The 19,063-nt window shown below is 44.9% G+C and overlaps 1 protein-coding gene across 1 annotated transcript in view; it reads right to left on the bottom strand.

Moving 5' to 3' along the window:
• Nucleotides 1-415: 415 nt before the first annotated feature.
• Nucleotides 416-19,063, bottom strand: part of LOC310789168 (nephrocystin-1-like) — a gene marked incomplete at both ends in the record, with an annotated part of 149,257 nt that continues 130,609 nt past the window's right edge. Inside the window, 9 exons of the mRNA XM_083650758.1 lie at nt 416-694; nt 1,194-1,238; nt 1,735-1,808; nt 2,764-2,876; nt 8,632-8,731; nt 9,336-9,412; nt 11,983-12,065; nt 12,212-12,322; nt 18,010-18,084. Of these exons, the coding sequence (XP_083506884.1) occupies nt 416-694; nt 1,194-1,238; nt 1,735-1,808; nt 2,764-2,876; nt 8,632-8,731; nt 9,336-9,412; nt 11,983-12,065; nt 12,212-12,322; nt 18,010-18,084 (957 nt within the window). The remainder of the gene's footprint in view (nt 695-1,193; nt 1,239-1,734; nt 1,809-2,763; nt 2,877-8,631; nt 8,732-9,335; nt 9,413-11,982; nt 12,066-12,211; nt 12,323-18,009; nt 18,085-19,063) is intronic.

Below are 19,063 nucleotides of genomic sequence, written 5' to 3'. Positions count from 1 at the left end.
GCTCATGTTTAACCGTCGGGCCAATCACAACCGTTTATCAAATATATTGTTACGTTGATACGTTGACTGAGAGAGGAGAGCCAGAGATGGTTGGAAGCGCGTGAGCTATGTCACATGTTTCGTTGCTCTGATTGGTTGTAGGTCCAATTGTGTTCGATTGCATTTTACTGGGCATGTTGATTGATGACTGGGCTCATGGAAATCAAAATTGAACAGAGAATTTCCAGACTCATTCGCATTTGCGAATTGGCCTGGCGATGTCAGGCTAGATTTATTGATGTCAAAAAATGTTAGAATATGTCTAATATATACAGTTAATTTAACATATTGAGTCGAATTTTACTTTAACATAATGAACTCCAATCAAAATGTACCATGTACTGAGTGATGTTGCCGTGTGTTCATTCCCACCCTGTTACCGCGCCACACTGAGGAGGTCAAAGGTCAACTCTGTGACATCAAAGGCGAGGTGCTGATGGGCGGGCTCGAGGAAGACCTGCGGGGTTCCTGATTGGCTGGAGGCTTGCTGGGCGTGTTTGAGGGCATCCAGTGTGTCATAGATGACTCTGGCCCGCTGCTCCTCGGAGGGCGGGTCCGCCCAGCGGGGGCACGGCAGCGAGGGGCAGTGGAGAAGGTAGTAGACTGATGACATGTAGGTCTTAATGAACTCCTGTTTCACATGGAGAAAGTCTCTCTGCAAACAAACAATAATAATGATACAAATGAATGGATTAAGTTTACAGTAATAACTGTTATTAAACACAGGAAGGAAGGAACGGTTCATACACAAAGTCAGTAGTCTGCAATAACTGTATGTACTGTATACACACACGCACATGGTAACACTTTGCAATAATAGTACATTAATTAGGGTTAGTTAATGATTAATAAGCATTAGCTAACCCATAATTAACCATTATTAAACATTAACTAAACATTAATGAAAGTGTTACCCAGAAAGGATTTACCAGAATGGAATTATGTTAACATTTTGGTAGAGAAAAGCCAGCAGGTCAGAAGACACACATGGACAGGCAGCATTACAGCACTATCTACAGGTTAGTATAGGTATTACACGCGCACACACACACACACACACACACACACACACACACACACACACAGACACACACAGACACACACAGACACACACACACACACACACACACACACACACACACACAGAGTCTGACCTTCTGCGCTCTGCTCATGTTGCTCTCAGCATCCAGCCAGGCGCTCTGAGGGAAAACACCAGTCAGTCAAACAAACAATAAAACTCCACATCAGCCAGAGTACCAAAAGTCAATCAATATAACCAGTCAACAAGTCAGCCAATCAGTGAGCCAGTCATAACCAGTCAACAAGCTGAACTGTGTATGGATATATAGAGTATGGATATCACATTTTCAAAAGGTTTTCCTCATCGAGTCTGGAATCACACCCGTTTCAAGGATTATGAAACAAGTCAACGTTACGTTATTATGTGGATTGCTGTGCTGAACAGTGCTGCTGGACACTACAGGGAGGGGCAAGTTAACACCGGCCGTCGCTGTTCCTTGTTGTTCTGTATTCAAAGTTGGCAAAGTCGACATAATATTCTGTCAGAAAAGAGTCAGGTTCACCAAAGCACCGTGAAGTTGTTCTCTGTCGTCCCCCTGACAAGCATCATCACAGGGCAGCCTGACAGCTGAATACTGTATGTATGTATGCCAGTATGAAGCTCTGCCTACTGACCCTGACAGCATCCAGCAGGTCTGACTGGTCCAACAACACAGGGAAGGTAGACAGCACAGGACTGCACATCACATCTGAGAGAGAGAGGGCAGAGAGAGAGAGAGAGAAAGAGAGAGAGAGCAGAGAGAGAGCAGAGAGAGAGAGAGAGCAAGAGAGAGAGAGGGGGGGCAGAGAGAGAGAGAGAGAGCAAGAGAGCGAGAGAGCAGAGAGAGAGAGGGCAGAGAGAGAGAGAGAGAGGGCAGAGAGAGAGAGAGAGAGAGAGAGAGCAAGAGAGAGAGAGGGGGGGCAGAGAGAGAGAGAGCAAGAGAGCGAGAGAGCAGAGAGAGAGAGAGAGAGGGCAGATAGAGAGAGAGGGCAGAGAGAGAGAGGGGGCAGAGAGAGAGAGAGAGAGAGAGAGAGAGAGAGGGCAGAGAGAGAGAGCAGAGAGAGAGAGAGCAGAGAGAGAGAGAGGGGGCAGAGGGAGAGAGAGCAGAGAGAGAGAGAGAGAGAGAGAGCAGAGAGAGAGAGAGCAGAGAGAGGAGAGAGAGAGAGAGAGAGCAGAGAGAGGAGAGAGAGAGAGAGAGAGCAGAGAGAGAGCAGAGAGAGAGAGAGAGCAGCGAGAGAGAGAGAGCAGAGAGAGGAGAGAGAGAGAGGAGAGAGAGAGAGAGCAGAGAGAGAGAGAGCAGAGAGAGAGAGAGCAGAGAGAGAGCAGAGAGAGAGAGAGAGCAGAGAGAGGAGAGAGAGAGAGAGAGAGCAGAGAGAGAGCAGAGAGAGAGAGAGAGCAGAGAGAGGAGAGAGAGAGCAGAGAGAGAGCAGAGAGAGAGAGAGAGCAGAGAGAGAGCAGAGAGAGAGAGAGAGCAGAGAGAGAGAGAGCGGGCAGAGAGAGAGAGAGAGCAGAGAGAGAGAGAGAATAACAGCATCAGCAAAGCAGCACTGTTCCTGGAGTCGCTAGAAGAAATGTGCAGGTTTTGTGTTGGTTTATTTTTGTTGTTGTTGTTTTTGGAGTTTGTTTACCTGGTTTGTTGATGGTTTTGTTTGGTGTTTGTTTACCTGCACTCTGCATGGTGGGCCTGTCCATCAGCAGTGTGTCAGCCAGCAGCTGTCTGTGCAGAGCCAGCAGGTGGACGCAGCTCAGACAGTGCAGCAGAGGGTCTGGGAGGACACTGACAGGGGACACATCAGAATCAGAATCAGAACCAGAATCAGCTTTATTGGCCAAGTATGTACACATACAAGGAAATTGGGTCCGGTTGGCTTAACTCTCAATGTCCTCTCACACAAAAGAAAAAGAAAAAAGCATGCTCAGGCTAAAACAAACAAGAATCATACCATTAACCAGTGTTGGGGGTAACTCATTACAAAAGTAACATATTACATGTAATATATTACTTTTAGCAGTAACTCAGTAATATAACTTATTACTTATAGGATTTCAGTAATATTATACCAGTTACTTTGTCAAGTAACTCAAGTTACAAATTGAGTTACTTTTTTTAATCAAAGCACATATTTAAATACTTTCCTAATCAAACTGTGTATTATGCAAATAACCATAGATGACAATAACAAAGGAAAAGGATCACATTTAGAATTTTGGATTGTTTACACTGACTTCAAGATGGTTGAAATAATTTTTTGGGATGTTCCGGGGTGACAATGTCATTCTGATACTGCTGTTATTACAGTGAAAGTAATGCAAAAGTAGTGTAATAAGTAACGAGTTACTCTACACAGACAGTAATATTGTAAAGTAACCTATTACTTTCAAATGAAAGTAGTCACATGTAGTATATTACATTTTGAAAGTAACTTGCCCAACACTGCCATTAACTCACAGCACGGTTCCCACTCCTTCTTAAACATCACATTCAAGGATCTTTTCAAGGCCTCCCCAGACCCAATTCCCTCACATTCCAGGACCCAACATGGCATAATGTATATATATACATATCTATATATCTATATATATCTATATCTATATAGATATATATAGTTTTTATTTCTCATAACTTTTCAGCTTAACTTTTCTTCAAACATCAACATAATAAACAAAATAATACTTTTCCCTACTAGTGCAACTTGAGAAGAGGCTAATACGTTTTTTTTTTTTTTTTTTTTCATATAATATATATATATTTTTTTCGGTTTGCACGTGATCAAACCGGTTTGGGCTCGACACCAAACCGAACCGGTAAAGCCGGGAATAGCCCATGCCTAATCCATCATAGAAGAGGAGACATCACAAGACTGTGGAGTTCTAACAGTGTAATAAGGGCCAATCCCATGTCTTACTTGTACCCCTACGCCCCGGGCTTTTGGACTAACCCCCCAGAACAGTTAGGAGGGGTACTGGTTGAAATCTAGCCCTATGAAATGGGACAACCCTTGGAGATTCTGATTCATCATCAGTAGTCAGACAGACGCCACCAGTTTGTTGCCAGACATCAAATCTATTTAGAATCAGAATCAGCTTTATTGGCCAAGTATGTCATTTGACTCCGGTATATGTTGCTCTCAATGTTTTTACACAGGGAAAAAGAAAAGCTAAGCAAACTATGCATACAAGCTAAAACAAACGGCTATTTACATTATAAACATTAGTGAGGTAGAATGACCATTATAAATATGTATATAAGAAAAAAAAAGAATCGTATATCTATGTACACTACAGTCTAAGTATATGCAAACCACACTGGATTACAAACAAGGCTAGAAGTCAGATATTGCACAGTTGTATATGGATCTTTATAAAATGGGTACCTCAAATCAAGCAATCTGATTGGTTCACAGCCATTGTATAATTCCAGTAACCGAGTTCAATAACCCATGGCCATGGGTTATTGGTTACCATGGCAACTCTCTTACTAAATGGCAGCGCTGCGCTCGAGCCAAACAGCTTTCTCCTGATCTGCTGTATGGAGGGTCACTAGTCCTTCAAGTCTTTGTACAATGAGTCATTATGGACGCATGATGGCGCAACTCTCTTACTAAAAGTACGTTACTTGGTGTCGGCATACGGCTCTGGGGCCGGTTGCACCAACTGGTCTTACACTGGTCTTAACTGCCTGTAACAGAGATCTCCGCGGAGACCTTTTTGACCGTCATCGTCGTAACTGCGGTCAACTGAGCCGTGTTCATCGTAACACCGCCAGTTCGCTGTCTTTGAAAGCACGACGTTAGATTATAACTAACTAGTTGTGTGGCTTAGCCTTCCAAAATGTTGCCGTTAGTTTTTTAGAAGTTAATACATAGAATTGGGAACGTTACATTCAATTTCATTCAGACTGTCTTTCTGGCTCAATCGCCGCCATTGGTGCAACCGGCCCCTGGTCGGGCTTTGCTCTCAGCAAGCGCCAGGATTGGCCAATGTCGACTTCAGTCTCCAGAACGATCCAATCAAATCACCCGCACGTCTATCTTCTTGCTAGAGGTCCCGCCTTACAGTAGTGTTTCAACTGACTCTTAAAGAAAAACCATGCCAGTCGGACTTATAGTATTATTATTATTATATTATTATACTTGGAAACCGTTTTATAAAAGCAATATAGCACTCGAGCAGCGTGTGTTGTGAAATATATCACACTGATAAGCTGTTATCCCACTCGGCCTGCGGCCTCGTGGGATAACAGCTTATCAGTGTGATATATTCATCACAACACACTTGCTCTCATGCTATATTGCTTAAATATAAGCAAAGCTTTGAGACACAGCTTATGCATCAAAGGGGGAAATGCAACATGGAAATGGGCTCTGATGCACAAATCAGCCTTAAGGGATACGCCAACATTTTGAGAGTTTAGTACATGCCTTTATCTTCACTCTGCGTGCAGTACAAACTGTGGTAGAGCCCTCACTGCTACTTAGCTTAGCGCTACGCAGACTATGGTACTTTTGCCTACTCCAATTCAGCCGCCCAAAATACACATTCCAACAGTACCAGAAACACTCACATGTACATGTTGTGACTTGTGTACTCATCATGCGATGAAATAATAATCCAAAGTAGGATGGTTAGGATATTTTTGGGGCCGGTGTGCATGCACAGCAGGGCCCTTACATTCCACTCAGTCGCCCAGACCATTTTAGCACGGATTCAGGCGTTGTAATGTCTTTCCACTTTCCAGTCCAGTAGGTGGCGGTAATGCACCTCTGGCTAATATTGTGAGAGTTCCACAAGAGCCGGTCGTCGGACATTTCGGCGAGTCGACGTAATCGATGATGTCGACGCACGCTACGTGCCTCGACGCGCCCCAATCGTCACAAAACAAAAATAGTGTAGCTCATGTTAGCGGCTAACTGTTACTTGTCGTTACTTTACATGGCAGTAAAATGCCACTGAATGACCAAATTGATTTAACTTTTAACGATTTCGATTTCCACTTTCCATAGGGACCGCCAGCATTGGTTAGTTGTTAACGTCGTGACAATTTATAACGTTTATAACGTACTCCGACCGGTTTGCGGTGTTGCGCAATAGCTCCAACCCCTGGCTGTATTCAGACTGATAGTATAAACCGGAAGCTGGAGCACGTTATAAACATTATAAATATAGTCACGTTATAAACTAACCAATGCTGGGGGTCCGTATGGAGAGTGGAAATCGAAATGGTTAAAAGTTAAATCAATTTGGTCATTCGGTGGCGTTTTACTGCCATGTAAAGTAACGACAAGTAACAGTTAGCCGCTAACATATTAGCCACATTACCCATCAGCGGAGCGTCATTTGACGTCAGCACACTCTTCCAAACAGGTCGCGTGCCTCATTCCAGTCGATTCCAGTGGGCATTCCCATGCTTTCACATGGACCCATGTTGGGTGTGGATGCTACTGACAGTCTTGTGTCTAAATGATGTGTGTACAGTCCATGTGTGTGGCCATCTTACATGGAGCATTTTGTCTTTCTCCAAAATTAAGAGCACTGTTACTGAAAATTGCACACCATTGTACTGTTAACACGTTAACTGCCAGCGACGTATGCATACGTCAAGCAGAATCCAACCGTTAACTGCCAGCGACGTATGGATACGTCAAAAAAATCGTTTTTTTTTTTTTGACGGTGGATCCTTGATCTGGCCCTTTTGCATCTTCTATTATACTGTTAGAGCCGCCGGGCGTGTGCAATCCATTCCGCCGACCCACTGAGTGGCGACGGTGCTCAGACTATTGAGTGTTGTTTGGCCAGAAACGCACGCATTCCAGCTGAGCTCAACCGAGGACCCAGAAGCGAACGAGCCTCATTCTCATACTGTAGGCGAAAACCTTTCACACGGGCGCACCCGTGCGCCGGGGGCTTCCACAGGTGGACTGGGTGGAAAGCACACTTTGAAGCGCGCAGCATAAGCCTAGAGTCACACAAGGCTTCGTCAAAGCTCTCAACCGAAAATCCAAGAACGGATTAAGCCACATCCACGCTCGCCGACGAGGGACCGCCAGAGAGAGGCTGCTGCTCACTGCTCAGACAGGCAGGAGAGACTGGCTTGTGACTGACAAACACGGAGACACGCCCACGGAGGGAGGAGTTGTAAGGAGAGGGGGTGCGGGTGCTGCTATGGAGGAAATTACTGTTCAGAACTATATTGTTTATGTCTGATGTCTCACTGATGCCAAAAATAAATGGTTAAAGTGACTGTTTGATATTGAATTTCACAAAACTGCGATTATCTCAGCTTTTTGTCTCAGACGCTGAAACCATGCTGTACTCAACGGCTAATATCTACATAACTACTAACTCTACAAACTAACTCTTTTAGACAGAGAAAGCACACATTCTATTAGTACTTTTGTGAACTTTGTGTTGACAAACTCCAAGCAGAAAATTATCCTTGGCTCTTGTAAAATGAGCCAGAATCCTCAAAAAAACCCTCTGGCAAAAGCTACCTACAGTAAAAAAAAAAAAGGCTGGCAGTGAATGTGTTAAGATGATGCTTTTATGTTGGACTGCTGCTGCTAAACTCAGTTGACATTGCACAAGGTTTTTGGTATTCCTCCTGAAAGTGACTTGAATTTAATTTATTCTACTATTTTATTTTGAATTGCACTATATTCATTTTATTTGAGGACAAGCTCTTGCTTTAATTTTATTTGATAGATTTTATGTTGGACTGTTAAAGAGAATGAGATGGTTAAATAATATAGACATCAGCAGGTGGTGGTGGAGGTGAGTCAGAAAATATTAGTGTTTTACCTATATGGCTACATCTGGGCAAGAGCAGTGCCACTCACTCAGCAAATTGATGGTTAAGACTGAAAAACAGTCTAATCTTAATGTAAATGGTCCTCTAATCTGGTTTCAAGGGGCCAAAAAAAATTTGCGCGGCGCCCCAATGACTCAATACACCTTGGCAGAGTTCTGCACTTTACTGAGCACACCGGCCCTATGCCAGGTTTCAACCTGGCCTTGTTTTAAATATTTACTATCAAAGAAAATGCTTACATTTGTGTTTTCTTTTAGCCTTAGCCACCATCTTGCCCATGATTCGCAAGGCATTCTGGGAGATTTTTCATAACCTACCTCTGAAGAAGCTCTGTTTGGTGGGCTATATAGTCCTACCACTTCACCCTAGCCCTCTGTCCCAACAAGAATGGGGACACTCTACCAGGACACGTCTCTGTCCCAACAAGAATGGGGACACTCTACCAGGACACGTCTCTGTCCCAACAAGAATGGGGACACTCTACCAGGACACGTCTCTGTCCCAACAAGAATGGGGACACTCTACCAGGACACGTCTCTGTCCCAACAAGAATGGGGACACTCTACCAGGACACGTGAACGCATCAAACGAGGGTTAAGGGCTAAGTGATAGGGGCAAGGGGTGTATTGGGATTGGGCCTAAGTGGATGTGAGGGTGGATCTTTCCTTGAAGGCTGAACACATCATCCACTGGGTGTGTTAAAGCTCTCCAGTGGTTCTCTCACCTGAGCTGGGTTCTGGTCCGACTTTTGGCTGATTTCAGTTTGACGATCAGCTTGGGCTGCCGCCTGGCCAGCAGCATCTGCTGCAAAACACCAGCTGGAGCTGAGAGAGGAGAGGAGGAGAAGAGAGGAGTGGAGTGGAGAGGAGGAAAGGAGGGGAGGGGAGCATATATTAATAGAGGAGAGGAGGAGAGGAGATGAAGAGAGGTGGGGAGAGGAGGAGAGGAGATGAAGAGAGGAGGGGACAGGAGAGGACAGGAGAAGACAAATGGGGAGAGGAGAGGAGATGAGATTTCACAAATGCACTTGCCAATTTGAAAACAAGGCTGCTTCTCTCCAGAGACTGTTTAGAGTGAGAAGGCTCAACTGTCTGTATCAGTGTTGTTGTTTTTTACCTTTATTTATACAGGGGGAGTCTCACTGAGAGCAATGCTGTCTTTTTCAGGAGCACCCTGTTTACATTCACACACACCTTCACACCTGGAAGCTCACCAGTACAACCACAGTCTGATCTGATGGCCACTGAGCAGCTCCACTGGAGCAGTCTGTGCATTATTGTACTTGTAGGTAATGATGATAATGTTTGTGTATAAGGACCACACAATTACAACTACATTTTTATGATGTGTAACTTAATTTGTCATGTATTGTATCAACTGTCCAATAAACTAAACTAAAGAATGATGAGCTCTGCTGCTCCTTCTCACCTCCTCTGGTTACTGAAGCCTCCATCGCTACGTCTTTCTCATAGGGAGTGCCGCCATTCACTGGCAGCTCATAGGTCCTACACACAGAGAGTAGATCAGATCAGATCATAGGTCCTACACACAGAGAGTAGATCAGATCAGATCATAGGTCCTACACACAGAGAGTAGATCAGATCAGATCATAGGTCCTACACACACAGTAGATCAGATCAGATCATAGGTCCTACACACAGAGAGTAGATCAGATCAGATCATAGGTCCTACACACAGAGAGTAGATCAGATCAGAGGTCCTACACACAGAGAGTAGATCAGATCAGATCATAGGTCCTACACAGACAGAGTAGATCAGATCATAGGTCCTACACAGAGTAGATCAGATCAGATCATAGGTCCTACACACAGAGAGTAGATCAGATCAGATCATAGGTCCTACACACACAGTAGATCAGATCAGATCAGATCATAAGGGGGGCACGGTGGCGCAGTGGTAGCGCTGTCGCCTCACAGCTAGAAGGTCCTGGGTTTGATTCCCACCTGGGACGCTCTGAGCACTGAAGGAGTGCGTGCCCGTCCGCATGTCCTCGAGTGCCCACCGCCCGTGTGGGGTTGTCAAAAGGTGTGGATGTCTGTGTGGAGTTTGCATGTTCACCCCGTGCCCCCTGAGGGTTTCCTTCATATAGGAACCCCTCACCAAAACATGCAATATCCTGGTCGCTGAAGTGGTGCCTCCTCTGATCATTCGGAGGGAGGGGAACTGGTTGGAATAGCGTGATCCTCCCACGTGCTATGTCCTACCGGTGAAGGATCCCCTGTCAGCTGAAAAGAAGCGGCTGGCTAACTGCCCATGTCTCGGAGGAAGCATGGAGCCAGTTTCGGCTCTCCCCAGATCAGCAGAGGGTGGAGCAGCAACCAGGATAAATAAATTAAAATTAGCACTAATGGGGGATAAAAAAAATAGGGGGGGGGGGGGGGGGGATCTGATCATAGGTCATATACACACAGAGTAGATCAGATCAGATCAGATGCAACTTTACTGTGTCAACAGGGTCAGTGCAGCACCAAATAGAAATAGGATACAGCAAAGAAAAAAAGATTATATAATTTAGAGCAATGCAAAGAGGTTGTATTAAATGTAGGGCTGTCAAACGATTCATTTTATTAATCGCGATTAATCGTGCGATTAACTATAGTTAATCGCGATTAATCGCATCTTTGTATCGCATGTTTAAAATGCCATTATTTTGCATTTCAAAGCATTTTTAATTAGATATTAATAATTCTTACCACCAGTGTGTCGTGATTGGGAATCAAATGAATGCAAATAAATGTACTTTGTGATCTTGAATTTTAGATTTGGAATGTAGACAGGAGGTAACAATGTCTACAAAATATATCTAGAACCGATACTTCCGGCGGCGGCGCTGTGGAGCAGTCGAAACCCAAAATGACACAGCCGAAGAAAGCTGTGTCTGAGCTAAAAACTTTGGCACTTCCATGTGAATAATGGCTCAGTATTGGAAACTGTGTATTGATAACGTGTATATCGCGTGAAGCCATTGGAGCCGACCTCCCAGTGGTTAGAGGACCCGCGCATCCGAGACTCTGAAGGAAGAATGAGCGATGAGTCTCGCACTAGCTAGCTGGCTGCTAGCTGGCCGCTAGCTACTTTTAGGTGATGGCTCGCCTCAAACTCGATGTACTTCGGTGATATTTTAATTCCGTTTTACACAAGGTGCAAACTACGGCTCTTGACTTGTCCACTGTGGCATTTGGGGAGTTTTTTTTAAGTAAAATGAGCCATTTAAAAACGTATTGCTGTCATTCTCTTCCATGCCTCCTGCACAAGCAGGAGACAGGAAACTGAACGGCTTGACTACAAGTATGGGTGCGACGAAGGGACAAAATAGCGGCATGCGATTAACGCGATTAAAAAAAAAAACGCGTTATGATCGGCACGCATTAACGCACGATTAATGCGTTAACGCTGACAGCCCTAATTAAATGCAACCAACAATAATCAAGTAAAATATATGAATGAACAAATATGGTGCGTGTGTGTGTGTGTGTGTGTGTGTGTGTGTGTGTGTGTGTGTGTGTCTGTATGTGTGTGTGTCTCAACAGCTAGAACAGGCCATTTCACAGCTGGGCTACAGGTGTAAACTTCTAGTTTTCATATTTGGTAGCCTAGATCATGTCCATAAGCTGGTTATGAGAGGCTTTCAGATGGCTGCATGGTCTCCCAAAGAGAAGGGCCAAGCAGTTAGCGAGATATTGTTCAATATCTACTATCTACCGCTCAATATGGAGGAGGAGCTGCTTTTTGTACCCATGAAGTGGATACTGACCGCTATCTTGCATTACAGTATAACTGTATATATCAACCTGCCATGTTATCATCCTGTGTGTTTCTTATGTGTATGCATTATTGTGGTTGCCGTCTGGGCACTCATGTAACTGACTGACTCCCAGCATTTGACTGCACTATTACTGTTTATGTCCTTTGCATACTTGTATTTATGTGGACATAAATAAATATTTCAAACGTGTGCGCGTGTGCGTGTGTGTGTGCGCGCGTGTGTGTGTGTGTGTGTGTGTGTGTGTGTGTGCGTGTGTGTGTGTGCGTGTGTGTTTGTGTGTGTGTGTACCTAGCGGGGAGTGGATTTCCGGTGTCGTCGGTCAGTTTGAGGAAGGCCCAGCCACAGCTCAGGTCTCCTCTCTCTCCTGTCGACTAAAAACACACACAGCTCATCACACACCAGCGCTTCCCATACACACAAATCAGATGGACAAATTCAGCTTTTCTGTGTGCGCGCCTGTGTGTGTGTGTGTGTGTGTATGTGTGTGTGTGTGTGTGTGTGTGTGTGTAAGCCTTACATTCCGTATAAAGGTAACTCCCAGTTCAAAGAGGATTCCCAGGTCAGGAGAGTTAGAGCTGCAGCGCAGAAAACAGTCTCCGTCTAGGAGGGTGGGAAGGACACCGGTCATCTGGAACACACACACACACACACACACACACACACACACACACACACACACAAACACTTAAGTCTGCTTTCACTTATGGGACAGTCATGGCATGTACACTGTAGGAGGTATCATCAGTCAGATAAATGTGAAGTCATGAACAGCGCTGGGTATCCAACTTCCATACTTTTATGGCAAGGTTCCCCAAATAGCGGCCACAAATTTTTCGCTGGCAACCTTTGGTGCCAACATACTTCCATGTGTCTTTCATAGATGAGATCAACACATTCAAACCACAGCATGATACTTAGGGTTACTGTAAGCAGGGTTTTATATTGGGTTTGAGTGCAGTCTCTGTCACCTGAGGTAAAGGAAGAGAGCAGCGTGGACTGAGATGATGGTGTGGTCAACAGAAGTCTCTGTCACCTGAGGTAAAGGAAGAGAGCAGGGTGGACTGAGATGATGGTGTGGTCAACAGAAGTCTCTGTCACCTGAGGTAAAGAAAGAGAGCAGTGTGGACTGAGATGATCGTGTGGTCAACAGAAGTCTCTGTCACCTGAGGTAAAGGAAGAGAGCAGCGTGGACTGAGATGATCGTGTGGTCAACAGAAGGGCTTCTGTTGCTAAACAGCTGCTGACTTGAACATCCTCAAGTTTGGTAATACTTTGTACTTCAATGATTTTGGTTTTATTGCAGTGTGGGATTTTCTGTCGAAGTCCAATTTGCCGATGCCTTCCTGCTCTCATGCCCGACTGCCGATACTGATGTATCCCACATCTTTTTATTTATTTATGTATTAATTTATTTTTTCTGCCTGATTTCGGGGAGCATCGGGTTTCTCCTGGTGCGGAATTGGCGCGTGTCGTGCCTGATTTTGTGTGAACCTAAGTTGTGCTTCAACTTAGGTTAAGTAAGTCATGCTGGCGTGCACACCCTCACACCGGGGATTACTGGCATCGAATAGCTAGTCAACCATGGAACATGTGGGCGTAATTGGGGCATCATTGTTCCGTCGTATCGGCAGGGATGTTTCCCTGTGCATCCCTAATTAACTCATTGAGTGCCAGCCACTTTTGGAGAACGGACGCTCCCAGTGCCAGAGTTTCAGAGCGTTTTCAGTGATTTCTCGAGGCCGACAGATTATTGTGTGATATTACTATGTAAACACCGAACATGCAAAAAGAACAAGGAGACTCTATTGTATCATCAGCAAAAAAAAGTTTATTGATACCATTTTCCGTTCTTTAGGTATCAGCCGGAGAAGATGGGTTGATTTGAGGAAAAACAGCCGTTTCAACTTAGAAGCTGAGATAATCACACTTTTGTGAAAGGAAACATTTCAAGCACATCACTGACTCTGAACCTAATATTTTCTGATTTAGTGACACCTAAAACATTTGAACAGTCATTTCCTTCAATAAAACAGCAAAAACAAAGGAATTTTCATAGCAAAATATTATTTTTTAGCTGCAACAGCAGCTCTGTGGGATCGTCACTTTGGCTGTTTCCAAAGTTGTTATTGAATAATTCAAAAACCCCTTCACCAAAAAATATAAAAATTTACATACGGCAAGTAGAGACCATGAGTGACTATGCCAGAAAGAATGGGCAGGATTCATCCATAGGTGGCGCTATACACGGGTGTACAACATGTGTAAGCATTTCAAAATGCACAACTTTCTTGAATAATTCAAATTCAAATCCCCTTGACCAAAAATGTTCAAAGAACAGTTCAAATGGTAACAGAGGCCGCCGGTCCCATCTGTTTACCAGTAGTACCATGGTCTTCATCGATTACTCTACGCTGAGAGGAAAAGCACGCCGTGCTAACAGAGGCCGCCGGTCCCATCTGTTTACCAGTAGTACCATGGTCTTCATCAATCACTCTACGCTGAGGAAAAGCACGCCGTGCTAACAGAGGCCGCCGGTCCCATCTGTTTACCAGTAGTACCATGGTCTTCATCAATCACTCTACGCTGAGGAAAAGCATGCCGTGCTAACAGAGGCCGCCGGTCCCATCTGTTTACCAGTAGTACCATGGTCTTCATCGATTACTCTACGCTGAGAGGAAAAGCACGCCGTGCTAACAGAGGCCGCCGGTCCCATCTGTTTACCAGTAGTACCATGGTCTTCATCAATCACTCCACGCTGAGAGGAAAAGCACGCCGTGCTAACAGAGGCCGCCGGTCCCATCTGTTTACCAGTAGTACCATGGTCTTCATCGAACAGTTCAAATGTTCAAAGTACAGTTCAGTTATTTTGAGAAAAAAAGAAAATAAATTTGTACAGTTATGTATGTATGTATGTATGGGATGCTGCAACGATGCAAGTCCAGTTCAAAGTTATTGTTATGATGTACAGTTATGTATGTGTGTGTGTTTATTTATTTCCAATAGTGCGGCTCAGTGTGGTAAATTATGAAACACACTCCTGGGTGCAAGGGCATACGACAGGTCTTGCACCACCATTTGCTCTCTTTGCGCTCGCCCCTGCGTATGCAGACCCTACACCTTCTTGTTGGTCTTGCTTTGGTGGTGGGCCTCAGGCGTTCCAGCTTGTGTCTGCCAATCGGGATAGTGAGCCTGCAGGCTGGGTCCTTGTTGTATGGTGCCCTGCGTGCCCCACCCCCCTCAACTGCAACTTCCTCCTCCTCCTCCTCCTCCTCCTCCTCCTCCGGCTCCGGCACAGGTCGCTTTGAGGTCCATGTCTTCACCACCCTCCGCATGAACTCCAAGAGGGTTTTACACTCCCCTGGGTTCCTGGCTTTGTAGAGGATGTAGGCGTTGAACATGCACACTTGGAACAGATATGCTACAAACTTCTTGGGCCAGTTCAGTGTCTTCCGGATGAAGGGGTAGTAGGCTATGTTTTGGTCTAACCTATCCACCCCATTCATGGAGGAGTTGTATGCTACAACACACTCTGGCTTGAGCTGAGCCACTTTGCTTGTCTGTCCCTTCTGCCACACGTCCACGCTCTGCATGGTGTCTTTGTGGCACGTTGTCACCATCTTCACCAGCCGTTTGTCCTGCCAAGCTAAAACCATCACCCTCTCATTGTGACGCACAACTCTTCCCCCCACCCCCAGCTCAGCCTTTGTCACCTCCCTGATGATCGGAGGTTCCCCCCTATTTTTCCTCAGCGTTCCACACACATTGGTTTGTGCTCTCAGTAAACGCTCACACAGTGCAACAGAGTTGTAAAAGTTGTCCATGTAGAGCGTGTAACCATGACCTGGCAGGCGATCGAGGAGCGAGAACACAGTGTCTGGCAGAGTGCTAGGTACCCCAACATAAGGCTGCATGTTGAAGCAGTACCCTGTGGCAGAGTCACACAGTATGTATGATTTTATTCCATACTTGACCGGCTTCTGTGGGTTGTACACCTTGAATGACAGACGGCCCCTCCACAGCATCATACCCTCATCAATGCAAATGTTTTGACCTGGTTGATACAGCTCCTTGAACTTGTTGACTAAATAGTTCAACACAGGACGGACTTTAGTCATTTTGTCCGTCGCATCCTGTGCTGCATTGTCACTGTAGTGAAGGAAGCGCCAGATCAGTTGGAACCGGTTCCTTGCCATTGTCTTGTTGAAATAGGGTGTGGCATCTATTTCCTCAGTACTCCAATACAACGCAATGCTTGGTTTCTTTATATAACCAGTGATGAACGTTAGTCCAAAAAATGTTTTCAGTTCTGAGACTGACACTGGTTTCCAAGCATTACCCCTGCTATGTGGCAGACTGTCTGGGTGTGCTTGGAAATACTGAGTGGCAAAATTGTTTGTCTGGTCCACAATGTGCTGGAGCAGCTCATCGGTCAGGAACAGCTCCAGGAAGTCAGCTGGCAGGCCGGAATCCAGCTCCGCAGCAGCATTCTGGGGTCCACGCGTTGCACTGAAGGGGATCGGGTTTGGTTCCCAGTCTGCCTCCTGCCAGCCTGCATCTGACCCACCTCTGCTCGATGCAACTGTAAATGATTGAAATATATATAATTATCAAATACATTTTTTATTGCTTGGTTATGTGTATATATATATATATATATATATATATATATATATATGTATATATTTTTTTATCTTTCTTCCTTGTACTGGATGTGGGAGTGGGAGTGGGTTTTTTCCTCGATGTAGGAGCTGTAAATTATTGAAATATATATATAAATTATCATAAATACATTTCATTATTGGAAATATATCTACCATAAATATACATTGTGTTATTGCAATGTTATGGCTATTTAGAAAAAAAGTTTTACCTGCTCTGCTGCCTGTGTCAGGCGACGAATATCTGCTACCTCCGTCAGGCGACGAATCTCTGCTACCTACAGATCCATAATCAGGCAGCCACTCGTCGGATGAATCTGGATCCGGCTCACTGAATTCATCCGACGTATCTGATGTTTCGGTTGTGAGCTGAGATGATGAAACTATGTCCGATTCGTCTTCTTCATCTCTTTCTTCTGCACGCTGAGAGGAAGCGCGCACTCCACCATGCTTCACTGTGGTGGGTGCAGAGCTAACGATCACTCTACGCTGAGAGGAAGAGCACCCCGGTCTAACGGCTCTGGTGTCTACATCGATCACTTGTTCTTCTGCACGCTGAGAGGGAAAACGCACCCGCCTACTCCTAGCTCTCCCACGCTCTGTAACAGAGGCCGCCGGTCCCATCTGTGTACTAGTATCGATCACTCTACGCTGAGAGGTAGAGCGCCCAGATCTAACGTTAGCTCTGGTGGTGGGTGCCGTGGCAGTAAAAGAGGCCGCCGGTCTAACGTTACCTCTGGTGGTGGGTGCCGTAGTAACAGAGGCCGCCGGTCCCATCTGTGTACTATCGATCACTCTATGCTGAGAGGAAGAGCCCCCCGATCTAACGTTAGCTCTGGTGGTGGGTGCTGTGTCAGTAACAGAGGCCGCTGGTCCCATCTGTGTACTACCATAGTCTTCATCACCGTTAGCTCCACCAAGCTGCACCGTGGTTTCTGCAGTGGGAAAAGTTTTTTCCTGGTCGCCACCAGAAGTGGTGGCACCGGTACCACCACTAGTGCCTTCTCCAGCGATCGCCACGCGTTTAGGCACAGAATACAAGCTCTCTTGCAGAGTAAGCTGCTTGTACTTGTCGGGGTTTCTCTTACGCTTCGCCATGTCTCTCTCATCAAAGGATCGCCGCTCACTACAAAAGACCACCGCGTTTCCGTTTCCCCAATGACTTCTTCTGTGTTTTTACTCCACATTCTCTCATCTGGACAGCACTGTCGCCACCTAATGGATCTGTAAAATAGGTTATAGACCTCCAATAGCTACAATAGTTGTACCAGAGATGTATCAGGGATTGATCCACGTCCCACCGTCAAAAAACGCAATTGACGACAATCGTCGTCTTTGGCACTCTACGTCAGTATTTGAATTGACGACAGCTGTCGTCAATGGCACTCAATGAGTTAATCATACATCGATGATTATTGTACTGTTATATAGAACTAACGTGGGGCGGGAGGGGAGGGCATTGGACGCCACATGGGTGGGAGGGAGGGAGGGAGGGAGGGAGGGATGAACTTCTTTTGATTTATTTTTATTTGCTCCTAGGTGGGATTATATGATTCTTTGTGTCTGTCATTGCGATGTCTGTTGCCTTTCTTCTTTGAAAAAAAAAAAAAAGATAACAAAAAAAGAAGCATTTGTGTGGACTCCTGCCTCTTCATACCCTGGGAGAGAAGCTCCAGGTCTTGGGGCTCTTGGAGCTGTAGGTCGCCCTCACCGTGTGGATGTTACTCAACACCTGCAACACAAACACAGTCCCTTCACTATCAGACAGAACGTCCAAACAACATCAGCTAGAACTAGAATGACCGCACCACAGATATATGCCTCCGCCAAACAAGTGAGCAGTCTGTCCAGACTTGGACTTTTGAGTCAAATGTGAAGAAATTCCGTCAAGGCGTTACTGAGATATGGCGTTAACGAGCTCGAAAATGGCGTTCGTGAGTTCACAGTGACCTTGACCTTTGAGGACCAATATGTAATCAGTTCATCCTTGAGTCAAAGTGATGTTTGAGGCAAATGTGATTAAATTCATTCAAGGCCTTCCTGAGATATCGCGTTAACAAGCTCAAAAATGGCATTCGTGACAGAGACAGTGACCTTCAACTTCAACCTTTGACCACCAAAAGGTAATCAGTTCATCCTTGATTCAAAGTGGACGTTTGAGCCAAATTTGATGAAATTCCGTCAAGGCGTCCTGAGATATCGTGTTAAGGAACATTGGAGGGACGTACAGACGGGCAACCTGAAACCATAATGCCTCCGGCTCGGCTAATGCTGCCGGAGCCATAATAAAAATGTAGGCCTGCCTGTGACTAATGATTATTATCAATTAATTACTGTTTCAATTAATCGATGAATCATTTAGTCTACAAAAAAAATAATAATAATAACATCACAAAAGAGCCCAAAAGTGACTATTCAAATAATCGTTTCAATCACACAACTGAACACAGTTGAACCTTTAGGTTTAAATGAGGAATTAAACCTCACCTGTTTCCTATAGTTTCATATTGGTATATACAGTAATGCCCATTTCTTTTGCTTTTTCTTTAAAAAAAATGAGGCTTGTATTTGTCTATTTTTTCTAATTATGTTTTAATGAATTAAGAATTGGTGGTTGTTTTCTCATGTTTCTCAAGTTATGATGGGTAGGTTTTTTATTGTTGTAGACCTTAATTAACTTTTATTTGTGCATTGTTAATTGGAGCTTACAC

Source organism: Poromitra crassiceps (genome assembly GCF_964638095.1).
Source record: "Poromitra crassiceps genome assembly, chromosome: 14".
Taxonomy (NCBI): domain Eukaryota; kingdom Metazoa; phylum Chordata; class Actinopteri; order Beryciformes; family Melamphaidae; genus Poromitra; species Poromitra crassiceps.
This window is presented reverse-complemented; position numbering and strand designations above follow the sequence as displayed.